At 41.1% G+C, this 14,174-nt stretch overlaps 1 protein-coding gene and 1 non-coding gene across 2 annotated transcripts in view; one reads left to right on the plus strand and one right to left on the minus strand.

Annotated features, from left to right (window-relative positions):
• The window catches only part of CPD (carboxypeptidase D), a 59,246-nt gene that overhangs the window by 6,309 nt on the left and 38,763 nt on the right, over positions 1-14,174 (plus strand). Inside the window, exon 2 of the mRNA XM_038759661.1 lies at positions 3,490-3,737. Coding sequence (XP_038615589.1) covers positions 3,490-3,737 — 248 coding nt within the window. The remainder of the gene's footprint in view (positions 1-3,489; positions 3,738-14,174) is intronic.
• On the minus strand, positions 8,004-8,141 carry LOC119939789. The gene has a single exon (XR_005454752.1). It is a non-coding gene; the product is annotated as a small nucleolar RNA SNORA7 (small nucleolar RNA).

Genomic DNA, 14,174 nt, shown 5'->3' on the forward strand with positions numbered 1-14,174 from the left:
GGGGGCCAGATAGCTGTTCAAGCGTGCCCAGACTGACTGGATCCAGTTTGGTGCTGAGCCTACTCTGTGCAGAGCACAATGTTTCGAGAATCCGTGAACCAATCAAAAACAAAGACGAACTCAGATTTTGACCATCTAAACTCACTGTGATGAAATAAAGAAGGCTGCTTTTCTGATTTTAAGTTAAGCAAAAACATTTTTTACTCCGGTGCCACCCACTAGAAAGTCGAAATCCATTTCTCATCAGAACTGCCCAGTTGCTCTTGTTGTGGCTGTTTCTGGATGAGGAGTATCCCTAAAATGTTACTGAATTAATTTGCTGCTCTCGGTGATTGAGGCAGCTGGGGGCAGGAAAGGTCATTGAAGTGGCAGGGCAGCCATGAAAGTGTGACTTGCCTAGAACGTGCCCTTCTTTGCAACAGAGGGGTACACTGATGGTGCTTGCCTTGCCACAGTTCGGCACTGACTTCTTGTGAGCTGGGGTTTGGGGTTAATGCAGGATTGCATTTGCCAGTGCCATCTTCCCTCCGGCCTGGGACTCCCTCCCCACTTTATACCTGATCGGCCATCATTCTCTCCATCTTCAAAGTCATTTCTTCTCCAAGAAGCCTTCCCTGACCTCTCATTTCCCCTGTCCTATTCACTCTCTCTTTGGGTCATCTCTGCACTTGGGTCTCTACCCCTTAAGCCTTTTGATACCCCATCCCCATGGTAATCAACCAATCGTATTTATTAAGCACTTACTGTGTGCAGAGCACTGTACTAAGCACTTTGGGCAAATCACTTCTCTGTGCCTCAGTTACTTCTTCTGTAAAATGGGGATTAAGACTGTGAGCCCCATGTGGGACAACCTGATAATCTTGTATCTACCCAGCGCTTAACAAATACCAAAGTTATTATTATTAATTATTACAGTAGGACAGTATAACAGACTCATTCCCTGTCCATGATCATATCCTTATACTGTGTTGCTTCATCTATCTGTAATTTATTTAAATGTCTGATTTCCTCCACGAGCGGTAAGCTCCTTGAAATCAGGGATCCTTTCTACCAACTTTATTGTATTATATGCTCCCAAATGCTTAATGTAGTGCTCCACACACAGTCAGCATGAGGTAAATACTGATTGAATAGGTTTTAGATTTTAACAATTCTACATGCTAGAGCCACTTAGGTTAATCATTTGAAACTGTCCGTAATATAACCTACTTACTCTTATTCCTTCAAACTGGGCTTTGGGCAGACTTTGTGTTAAGAACATTTTCCTAACCCAGAGTGAAAATGCTTGCAATGTGAGCCAGTGTTTGTAATCTGGATTGTTGTGTACAGCTGCAAAGGCAAACCAGATAGGCAGAGCCAGGTATATCCCATTTATAGAACAATGAAAGAGTGGTTCCATGACCCACAACAATAATAATTAGCCCCACTGTTGTTTCAGTGAAAAGAGCACATTTCTGGGAATCTGGAACCCTTGCTTTTTCTGCTTTGCTAGTTGGGAAGTGTCTTCTGGAGCTCTGCATCAGCGATGAAAGTTTCTGACCAAAGCCCTGGCAAGGCTGTGTGGACCGTAAGCTCCTTGTGGGCAGGGAACATGTGTACCACCTTTGTTATACTGAACTCTTTCAAGCAGTTAGTACAGTGCCCTGCACACAGTAAGAGCTCAATAAATGCAGTTGCGTGACTGAGAGTGTTCAGTGCGGTGGAGAGGCCAGTGGGAATCCGCCAAACCAATGTCTGGTTAATACAGGCAGATAAGACCATATCGGCTACCAAAGCCTTCACTTGCTGGGTATTGTGCTGTGATTGCTTTGACTGTAAATGGGCCTTGTCGGTAAGAAACCTCGGAGTGCATTTTTCTTTTAAGTAAACTGCTGCACCCCCACCTTCCTACTTGCACTTTGCCCCCCTGCCTCAGCAGAAATGTGACTGAGCCATTGAGAGAGTTCAAGTGGCCCTGGGCAAACTACCAGTCCCCAAAATCAAACATTGGGGACAATTTTTTTTGGAGGGGTGGGGGGGCTTTTTCATTTGCTACAGTCAAGCACCGCACTGTTGTTGAATTTTGATGCTTGAAGAGCGAAGTTTACTAATGATATAGTATTAGAGTATTCCTTGGCCATCAACTTCAGAGCTCCGTTTTTATGGTATTTGGTAAGGGTTTACTATTTGCCAGGTACTGCGCTAAATGCTGGGGTAGGTACAAGCTAATCAGGTTGGACACACAGTCTTAGCCCCCACTTTACAGGTGAGGTAACAGGCATAGAAAAGTGAAGTGATTTGCTTGAGGCCATACAGCAGACAATCAAGGGGAGCCTAGGGTTAGAACTCAGGTCTTTCCGACTCCCAGGCAATGCTGTGACTCTACTAGGCCATCCTCTTTATCAACTTAAATCCTCCCCATTTCTAACAACAGTTACTCCAGGCTTGGAATGGTCACCTTTATAGTAACATCTGCATTTTTCTCTGCATTTTTCTCTTCCCCCTCCTAATTCCCCCTTAAATTTGCAAACCACTCTCCCCCACTACTTCCAGAAAGCATTAATCCCCCAACTTCCAGGCCAAGTCTCTCTCCCTCCTAGTCTGCAATCTTATTTAGTCATCTGTTATTGATTTGTGTTCATATTCACACTCAAGCTTTCTTAACCACTGTACTGCATTGTCAGTTCTTGTGTGCCTGTCTTCTCTAATGCATTGTAAGCTCCCTGAGGGCAGGAATTTCTTCATAAACTTTTGCATGTCTCCAAATACCTAGAATAGTGCTCTGTGAAGTATAGAAGCTCAGTAAATACTGCTTATAATGATGGTGTTCACTTCCATAAGCCGCTGTATACAAGTTACCAAAACAAATTTAAATCTACTGGCCCAATCAGAAATCTACGACCAAAGAAACACATATTGTGAAAATGCACCCAAGCAAAAGCCTTTGTGCTCCACTGGTCTTCTTTGAAATCTGAATCATTTTTTGCTGCGTTTTAAGCTGCATCAGGCATGGAAACATGAATACTGAACTAAAGAGCTAGAGAGTAAGTCAGAACACATCCTCTTTTAAAGCTGACATCCTGTTTTTAAATAGACATCCTGTTTTTAAACATTCTGTTTAGGCACATGGATTATAAAATGAATGTTATATCTTCAGAATTAATAACTTCCCCTTGCTTTTTTTCCCCTGAGCCAGGTTTAAGTATCCCTGAACAGTCTATGTAATGTTGGAGAGATGTTGGTTATTCACTTTAATTTGCCAAAAAAATGCTATTCAGTCAATTTCCACAAATGGAACAATAACTTGCAACCAAACTGAAGTGCTCAGGGCTAAAATTCATGCTGTTTTCCATTTTCTGTCAGTCTCTTCAATTTGTTGGGAACTTGAAAGAACTGATGTTATAGGTGAAAGATGTAAATACCATGCTTTCAGCAATACAGAAGGCTGTGGTGTGAAAAGAACAGTATTCAGGCCTGTTGGTGATACTTTTTGTTTGCTTTTCTGAAAAGATTCGTGCTCTCCGGAAACCTGCATGGTGGTTCGGTGGTAGCAAGCTATCCTTTCGATGATTCTCCAGAGCATAAGGCCACCGGATTCTACAGCAGATCCTCAGATGACGAAGTCTTTAAATATCTGGCAAAAGCTTATGCTTCAAACCACCCTATAATGAAAACTGGTGCTCCACACTGCCCAGGAGAGGAAGATGAGACTTTCAAAGATGGGATCACCAATGGAGCTCATTGGTATGATGTGGAAGGTAAGAGTGTTTGAAGTGTGTGTGTGTGTGTGTATATATATATCTATATATATATATATATATACATATATTTATTTATTTATTTTCTCTTGTTTAGTGAGCTATACTCTGGGACACTTGTCATTCTTTCCAAACCTTTAAGAACTTCGTAGTAATTGTAAATTTCTAACATGCTGTATTAAGGAGTCTTAAAAAAGTAATCAGTATGGGAGGCTCTGGGAGGAACAGGTTAACTCTCTTGAAATACTGCCAATACAAAATGATTCCTTTTTATTTGCTTTTCATTGTCTTTCTGGCAAAAAGCCTTGGGTCCTCTTCCTGTTTAAAAGCAAAACAAACATTTCTAAAACACCTCTTTTGGGGGAGGTTTAGTAAGTGGTGGTGGCTTCCGACAAATGTCTTTAGGCGAGAAACGATCCCCGAGAGTCAGGTTAAAAGTTTAGTCTCTTCCCAGTCCCTTGTGACTTTTAATCAGCTAGTGGTTGGGGACCGACAATATTGCTTCATTCCAAAGAGAATTTATGTAGCCTTAGTTCCCAGCAGTAATACCTAAACAACTCTGTTAGAAAACTATGAGTGGTGGGTTAAGCAATTTCTAATTAAGAAACGCAGTAGGGGAGGCAAATTGTTATGCATTCTTATTCCATAACTCACCGTGGGCTCAGTGTGATCATAAATCTGCTTTTGTTGGAAAGATATATGTGCCTAGCTTGGTTAAAGTACCTGACCAATTGCTTTAGTCCATCAACCATCTGAAACTGTGGGATGTTTCAACCAAATGTAATTGAATAGACACACTTATTAAATGGCATTTTTCAAACCGTTGCATTGTATGCCTTGTAAGCTTTGCAAACAAAGCAACTTCATCTAGTGGGAGAATTTTATAATAGTCTCCACGTGGACAAGATTAATTCTGTTTATTTTATGTGGGGCTGGAATGAGACGGGCTTGTGAAACCCTGTGTCTGTGACGTATGCTCAAACCCGGATATCCTGGAGAATATGAGGGTTACAGATGTTGTTTGTATTGACCTATTTAAGGCCAAAACTAATATAGACAGTGACTTTCTAAAGCCCAGGAAAAACGAGGGTGAGATTAACACTGAGTAATTAAGCGTCCGTTACATTTTGGTTTTCTGCATATAGTTGGGAAGTTAAGACTGCTGTTAGGGGAAAGTGAGTTTAACAGGATCTTGCCAAAGTTGAAAGATGGCAACCATTTTACTTTGCTGAAATGTAAAACCAATTTTGGCATTATAAAAATTAACGAGAGGGGTTAGTCTGTTAGAATTTTTAGGCATTCAGTCTCATTCGAATATTGTAAAATTGCTTCCTAGGTTGTCTTCTGTCACAAAAAACACAAAGTAGAGGTTTCCCAATACCTTTTAATACTTAGGATTTTCTTGTCACTTTTTAAAAAATAAACTTCTTGCAGATCATTTATGCTCGACTTTGGTTTGATTCTTTTGGATTTTCCTTTTTCCTTTTTGATGACCAACCCACTGGCACATTTTTGTCCAAACCACTTTGCATCTCATTTCACCTAATTTTCCTTACCATGGGCTGAGTCCTTTCCAGATGAGAAGTGAGCAATAGCCTAGAAGGAATCTAATTTTGATCATATCAACTCTTTTATGTGAAATGACTACTGTCTGGAATAGTGCCGCCAAAATGTCTACTGTGCCCCTGCAGACACTTCGAGCCTTTTGGACTCTAAGACAGGACAGCTGCAATGCAGTAAGAGGAACCTGAAAATGTACACAGACTTTGGTCCAAATATTAATAGTTCTCAGTTCTACCAGAACGTGTGCCTTCATCATGTGTTTTGACTAGAAGGCAGCAGCAGAATTAGGGAGCACTCATCAGAGATTAATAATAATAATAATAATAATAACAATAATAATAGTGGCATTTAAGCACTTACTATGTGCCAAGCACTGTTCTAAGCCCTGGATTGTGAGCCTGCCTGCTTATAGCTCAATGGGGTGTCAGAATCAAATCAGTAATATTTATTGAGCACTTACCGAGTGCAGAGTACTAAGTGCTTGGGAGAATACAATACAACAGAGTTGGTAAAAGAAAGGATTGTGTGCACACGAGTGGTGATGCCCGCGAGTGACAGCGCCATGCAAATGTTTCTCTGAGGGGTTCTGCAAGAACACAACCCCCACTTTTTAAGAGGATGGAGGTGTGTTCTTCTGCATGTTTGCTGCCCCGTTCTTTGTGTTGTGGTCACAGGAATGTAGAGTGTCAGCAAATAGGATAAACACAAGTATATCTAGTTTTCTGTGAAAATATTAACACCACTATTCTGGAGGAAAACCACTCAATGCTCTGCCATCTTTTCCAAATATGAACACATATGTGGTTTTTTGCACAGTAAAAAATGAATTTAGCTTGAAACAGATTTATGGTGGTAAGAGTAAGGGAAGGGCAATGAGACTTATTCCTAGAAATAGTATTAGTAGTTATTAAATGCCTACTCTGTACAAAGCACTGTACTAAACATTGGGAAGAAAGCACAAGCGGGAACGACATGGCTCCAGGCCCTTGAGGGGCTTAAAATATAGAAATAAAGGGGGCAAGGCATTTGGGCAACAGACATATAAGCAAGGATCAAGCATAAAATGAAATTTGGCTATCAGCTTAAACATTACACTTCAGCTTTAGTCTCCGGGATAAGAACTGGTCATACTCTTTAGAAAAATGGTATGCATTTTCAAGCTTGTTGTGGGCAGAGATTGTATCTAAGTATGTATCTGCTTATGGTTATATTTGTATCCTCCCAAGCGCTTAGTACAGTGTTCTACACACACTAAGTGTTCAGTAAATGTGCATGAATGAATGAATAAACTTAAATTTTGGTTAAAAGTGGGCTTCTCCATCACATTTCAATGGTGAATAAAATAGCGTACTCATCAGCTCAGTGAATTGAAAACAGTCAACAGATCCTGCTTCCTGGATCCTGGTGAAGGGAACCCTGTGGGTTCCCCGGGAACTTGGCAGGGAAAGGGCAGAGAGCTGTCAGACCCAGACACTCCTTCTTGATGTGACTCCTCAGGAACCCTCGCCCACATCCTACCTCTAGCCTGGAACGCGCTCCCTCTTCATATCAGACAGATCATTGCTCTTCCCCACTTCAAAGCCTTATTGAAGGCACTTCTCCTCCAAGAAGCCTTCCCTGACTAAACCCTCTTCTCTTCTCCCACTCCCTTCTGCATTGCCCTGACTTGCTCTCTTCGTTCATCCTCCCTCCTAGCTCCACAGCACGTACGTGTATATCTGTAATTTAGTTATGCGTGATTTATGATATCCGTCTCCCCCTCTAGACTGCGAGCTCATTGTGGGCAGGGAATATGTCTGTTGCTATATTGAACTCTTCCCAAGCGCTTAGTACAGTGCTTTGCACACAGTAAGTGCTCAATAAATACTATTGAATGAATGAATGAGCTGTTGAGAGGTAGAGAGAAAATTCCTCTGCTGCTCTCTTTAGTCCTCTCCCAAGGCCTGGAGTTTTGGCCCAGTGGTTCCGGGAAGTTGGGAAAGGGCCGCTAAATGCTGTAAACCCCAGAGCAGCTAGGGCATGTCACAGTCTGGTGTGGCAGTAGTAGTAATACTAATGGTATTATTTTGAGCATTTGTTACGTGAAGTGCACTGTGCTGAGCACTTGAAGCACAACAGAGACCCCAAAACAGGGAATTTAAGCACTGGGGTAGATACAAGCTAATCAGGTTGGGGACCTTTCACATTCCATATGGGGTTCTCAGTCTTCATCCCCATTTTACATATGAGGTAACTGAAGCAAAGAGAAGTAAAGTGACTTGCCCAAGGTCCCACAGCAGACAAGTGGCAGAGCCGGGGTTAGAACCCAGGTCCTTCTGTCTCCTAGGCCCATGCTCTGTCCACTAGGTCATGCTGCTTTCACGAGACATGCAGGAAGTGGATTGCCAGGGACTAGCTAAGTAGCTTTTAGGGAGCTGAAGTATTGGAGATGGCAAGAGAGGCAGGCAGAAGAAATTCCACAACTCACAATACAACCTGAAGCAAAGCAGCTGGAATAGGCATGTCTTTTGCTGGCAATGCCATGGACACATCTCTCCCAAAATGCCCCATCTCCATCTGCAATCATTCTGGTAGTGTATCCTTAAGAGTTTTCTTGGTAAAAATATGGAAGTGGCTTACCATCACCTCCATCCACGCAGTAAACCCGAGTCTCCACCCTCGACTCTCTCCCATGCTGCTGCTGCCCAGCGCGGGTGAGTTTTGACTTGTAGCAGATTGCCTTCCACTCGCTAGCCACTGCCCAAGCTAGGAATGGAATGGGTATGTCTCTGCTTGATTCTCCCTCCCGTAGCCAAGACCGGTAGCGTCCTGGAAACTCTTCAGGTGCGACCCTGAGAGGGGAGCTTGAATAGTAGAAATCAGCATATGGATCACCTTGGTGTGCAGCACCGGCATTGTGAGTGTGCGAAGCAGAGCCACAAACAGGAACCAGCTCTCCCATTATTTGGGTTGTCGTGTGTGTTGGTTTGGAAAGGGACCACTGTGAATGTACTCACCAGCATTTTAACCTCTGCCGCCAAAGTAGGTGACACCATTAACCATATCGTCTTTCAGTTTACCGGGCAACGATATAGTAAATGGATAAGGTGGGTAGACTCCATGACTTCTTATACTCGGTCTGTATTACAAAGCAAAGCCCACTTTGAGATTTTTATTCAAAGAATTGTTTTGTTAAACTGATTAATCAGTCGTAGCTATATACCAGTCTCTTCATAAGTGAGGTAAACAGTTTCTTTCTAAGATGTGTAGGCTGTGAAATGTATTTTTCATGTCTGTGTGCCTTGGGACTTGTGATTAATCTGAGCCCCAGCAATTTAGTAAATTCATGTCATAGTTGGGAAAATGAATAGAATTACAAGGCTAGCATCACTGAGTCTTGGAGAGCCTCTCTACGTGGCCACAATCTTTCCTTGGACTAGGGCAGTGGCTGAACTTTGAGACATTTGGAAAGCAGATGGCAGTATGCATTCTGACTTTTGAGGGTAAAATTTAGCCAGTATTTTTTGGCATATCTTTACTAGTTTAAAGCCAGGAAAAACTCAACTGCAGAATACAAAAAAAAAAAAAAAACAACTCAACAGATGGTTTGTTTTTTCCTCACACAACTGAATGTGCTGGATATTATCTTTTGGGATTGTGACTTAAAACCTGTGCCATGAGTCATTCATGTTTCTCAAAGTAGCATCCCCTTCTCCCTGGAATGTCTCCCCCTCCATAACTTCATAAAATGGCTTATGAAAGGCTTTATATCTGGGAGCTGACTTCTTTATTTCTACTTAGCTCCCAAGCTGACTGACTTTTGAAAAGTTCCCTGAATTTCTTTTTTGACTTTCATTGTGCTTTCTTTATTCTTAACTCTTTCTTCAAGTCAGAAAGGGAAACCAAACTAGAAGTTGGTGGGAATAGCATCCTTGCCAGCCATTTTGTACCCCCTTTCTCTACTACTAAAGGGAAGGGAATATATATTGGAGGCATTGAACATTATCGGAGCTTCCAGCAATCAGCAACCTCTTATCTGCTTCCAAATAAGCTACTCCAATTTGACCACAGCTCCCCAAAAAGCAATGTGAAGGATGGTTGTTTGAGGAAAAGGAGTAAGTATGGACAAAGATGTTGTTGTCCCATGATGGCCCCGTTAATCCCTCTCACATTGTACTAACCAAAACACTGTCAATTGCACTTCCCTGAACCAAAAATAATACCAAGGAGGGCATTAGATGATGAGAGCCAGGCCTCAGGTCTGACCAAATTAATTAGAAGTGATGCCGTGTGTTTAGCAGTTAAGGGATGCTGGGTGAGTCATCATCAATGGCATTTATTGAGCGCTTACTATGTGCAGAGCGCTGTACTAAGCGCTTGGGTGAGTACAGTACAACAGAGTTGGCAGAAGTGTTCCCTGCCCACGGTGAGCTTACAGTCTACTGCGTGAGACAGACATTAATGTAAATAGTAATTTATGTGTCATTAGATCTCTCCTGGCTTAGAGTACAGTAAAAGCTATTTGCTTCTACCTGAGTCACAAGCTTGCTTTCCTAAACCGAAGTAACTTGATAAAATAATTGACCTTTTAGGAGCAGTGCAATTGTGTATTCTGAAACTTGAGACTAGGATTAATGTATAACCTTAATACTGCAGTACTTCCGTGAAAAAACCAAGAAAAACCACAGATCGGTTTGCTGAAAATTAGATGGGTGTTCTCATTTTCTTCCTCTTCCCTAAACTTCTTAGTTTAGATGAAGGGAGAATTTGAAAAGTATGGTCAGAGAGTGTATTTTTCTGCCTCAGATTAAAGCTATGTTAATTATAGCAGAACTTTAGAAAACAAATTGTTCAGAAACACAAGATGAGTTATTCAGGGCACAAAGCCAAGGAAAGCTGTATTACCTCCTAAGTACTTATACAGTACTCTGAGCACAGTAGGTATGCAAATACTACTGATTGAATTTAGTTCTGACAGTTTAGGGAGGGAATATTTATCTGTAAGGTTGCTTCCTTTCCCAAACTAAAATTCTCTCCACCTAAATTCTCCCCTCGATTTTTCTGAATTTCATTGTATCCCACTAGAGACTTTTGGGTCTCTTAAGCTGCTGATCCTCAACACTCAATTAAGGCACAAGTTGCAAGTGGAATTTGGCATTCTAAACATATGACAAACCCAGTACTTTATTTGAAAACTGAAATTGTACCCTGGAGTGGAAGATCTCCTTTGTAAAGGATTTGCACCTCTTTGCCTTGTTCCTTCATGAAAGAAATAACATTAAATGGAAAGTTCCCAAAAGACTAGGAAATTGATTCACTTATGGAACACATTTTCTGTCTTACTATCCCAATTCATTTCCTATAAAAGTCTGAGAAGTGTATGCAGAACAAGTTTGACTTTCAACAAACCAAAATCTTGAATTTTTGAAATGTGATACCTAGTAGTGTTATAAAATATTCTCTATTTTACAGTCTAGAAATTGAGCATAAAGCTTAGAAGGCTGGTGGGTTTTTTTGTTTTTGTTTTTTTCAGCCTTATGTCAGGACCCAGCCAGAGATGAACTCTGGAACTCCAACATGTGAGACTGGTGGATACAATGTTGGATGTGTGGGTTTTTTTGTTGTTTTTTGTTTTGGGTTTTTTTGTGATTTCTCTCCTTTCCCCCCCACCACCTTTATAGTTTATCTGTACACTTAAACATAGTTTTGCAACTAACAACCACCCAGCTAACCAACAGTCTCCTTTCTTTGGCAGGTAGCTGGTTACTTCATTTGCAGTTCTTCCACAAAAGTTAATTTCACCAACAGAAGTAGCCTCCAATTCCGGGTCCTGTAGGCTTTACTTCTAGACTGTAATCTCCTCGGGGACAGGGAAAGTGTCTACCAACTCTTACACCGTACTCTCCCAAGCACTTAGTACGGTGCTGTGCACACGTCAGCTCTCAGTAAATTCCATTAATTGATTTTTTATATTTTGAAGACCTCTTTTGTTAGGTTAAGCACCTTGGCATTCTTTTCAGTGTTTTGCTTCCTGCTTTATGTCCTCTGCAGTCCTCACCCCTAGATGTGACCTAGTTTTCGGCGGGGTCTGAAGTCTCTGTCAGAGAGTAAATAGGTTGGGTGTTGGGTACAGTTGATCAAAAAAGAAGGCTTAGGTAAAAGTTTGACACATTTCCCTTAACTCGTTAGTTATTGAGTCTTAGGTTAATTTTGAATAATTGTGTGATATCTCTAACACAGACCATAATTATTGTCCTGGAACTTTGTGAAGAAATGGGAGGATGCTTTTTTTGTTTGTTTAAAAAAACAAACACTCTAGTCCTGGAGGCGGATGCTGGTTTTCAAGGTGCATTGTGTTTAATCATCCTTGATTGTGTTTGGAAGTACTGAACTATCCTTCCCTTCCTTAAGGTTTCCAAAAATAGGTTAGATCCTCATCTCTTGAGGATGGTTTAGCTATCCCCCTCTGAAAGCAGGGTGATAGTTTAAAACTCCTGGAGACGGAGCCTATGCTGCTTACTCAAACTGTAATTTGAGTGATTACAATTCTCTGCACACCAATGCTCAGAAGACACCATTGATGGAGTGAGATTAGGGAGAGAGGGTTTTAAGGTCCTTTTTTTCTTCTGATGTGATGCTAGTGTGTTGTGTCTTCTGATTTCATGTGTATTTTTTAGCTATTTTGAAATTAGGTTGTCCGTGCCACTAGCACTGGTGATAAAGTCCCACATGAAGTAAAAATCCCTGGCCTGTTCTGGGATTTTCCCACTCGCCCATGATTGCCCATCTGGTAGAGGAAAAAAAGAGGTTTCCTGGTCCACCCTAGAAAGTGGACCCACACCTCATTTCCCAAGGGTGATGCAGAGTATGTAGTGTTTTAGGGTAGGCAGGGCGTTATAATTTCAGTATCACTTATGAATTGCTGCATATATTTTAAAATATGTGTATGTATATATGTATACTGTTGCACACGCACACATATGTGTGTGTGATGGTAAAAGTCCAGTTCTTGTGCATTGCCACTATCCTCTTTTATTCCTCCCTTCTTCCCCTATTATGGAACATGAGGGTTAAGGGAATGCAGAAAGAGTAGCCATATCTGACCAGCTTTACCTCTGTGCTAACCTGGCCTACACAGGCCTCTAGCTAGTGTTTACATCCATGTTTACTAGTGACGAAACTAAGGTAAGGATCAAGTGCACACTGGAGGCGTTCAATAAATGCCATCAATTGATTTGTCTCGTCTGCCCTTGGTCCTGTGTTTGGGCTGCTAAACTGCGTAATTTTTAATCAGTCTGTGAGATATTCGAATCCACCTGAAACCGGAGCTAGGCTACACCTGCAGAAGTTGGAGAACTGAATATGTCAGGGGAATAAACTTGACTTGTTTTGCTTGAGATTGACAGTATTTTTTTTAGCAAGATTCAACTACTTGGATTGACTTTGAGGTACAGTATCAAAAAGAAAAAGTAGCAGAGTGATTAGTGTCAGAAAAAATAAGTTGTCCTGATGTATGAGCACTGTGCTTGGAAAGCAACACTAGTATTATTTTGTTCAGTGCCATGTGATATGACTACTAGAAACAGATGTGGTGATAATTGGATCTGGCACAAATTGCAGCTGTCAGTGAAAATGCCTGTACTGTCCACAAGTCATTGAATGTCCCCTTTGTCCCCTTTGAATGGTTTGGCATTGTGTGAGTGAAAAAATTAGTATTGAATCCAATAAGTCCAGATGAACAGCTTACTTAAGGCTATTTGTGCAGCGTATGAGTTTTAGGTTCCGAGAAAAAGGAGGAACCTGAATTTCGTTTTTATGATAATAATGGTATTTGTAAGCGTTTACTACGTTCCAAGCACTGTTCTAAGCACCGGGGTAGATATGAGGTAATCAGTTTGTCCCATGTGGGGCTCACAATCTTAATCCCCATTTTACAGATGAGGTAATTGAGGCACAGGAAGTTCAAGTGATTTGCCTAAAGTCACACAGCTGATAAGTGGCAGAGCTGGGATTAGAACCCATGACTTCTGACTCCCGTGCCCATTCTCTTTCCATTAAGCCATGCTGCTTCTCTGGCATAGAAACATGAACAAAAATGGAATACAGCCCAGATAGCTAATATTCACTCTTCTAAGTGTAAAGGTTTTATGTTGTAATACAATCAAAACCTATATCCAGTGCTTAGAACAGTGCTTGGCACATAGCGCTTAACAAATACTATTATTATTATTATTATTATTATTATACCTGGTAGGTTTTGTTTGCTTTGTCCACTCTTCATTATTCAGAAATGAATAATAAATGCCATCAATTGATTTAATAGGTCTTAATAAGACCTCATGTGAGTTGTACTAATCTTCCACTTTCTTTACCCATCTTCCTCATCGAGTGTTGGGTGATTATGTAGGTAGTTTTTTTTTAACTTCATATTTGCATATTTCCAAATTCATTAATTGCTTTCCTTGAACAGATGGTTAGAATTAGGGAAAATGTTCTGCTATTTGTGATGTTGCTATGAAAGCTGGATACTTTCTAAATCAATTTAAAAATCTGTCAAGATTTAGTGGTTATCTTTACCTCCATTCCCCTGAAACCGATTCCTGGCATTGTCTTTGGGGAGCAGTGGCTACACTCAGTTGTCCCTAGGAAGCAGCTAACTGGAGGGCTGGAAACTGGTCACCTGTTGGGTTATTAGGGTATTTTTTTTTTCAAATTTTAAAATTGATTCTTTGGGATTGTTGGGTAGGGACTGTCTCTATATGTTGCCAATTTGTACTTCCCAAGCGCTTAGTACAGTGCTCTGCACACAGTAAGTGCTCAATAAATACGATTGATGATGATGATATACCCCCACCTACTGAACTACAACTCTACAGGGAAAATTCTCAGTAATTA

Source organism: Tachyglossus aculeatus, chromosome 17 (genome assembly GCF_015852505.1).
Source record: "Tachyglossus aculeatus isolate mTacAcu1 chromosome 17, mTacAcu1.pri, whole genome shotgun sequence".
Taxonomy (NCBI): Eukaryota; Metazoa; Chordata; class Mammalia; order Monotremata; family Tachyglossidae; genus Tachyglossus; species Tachyglossus aculeatus.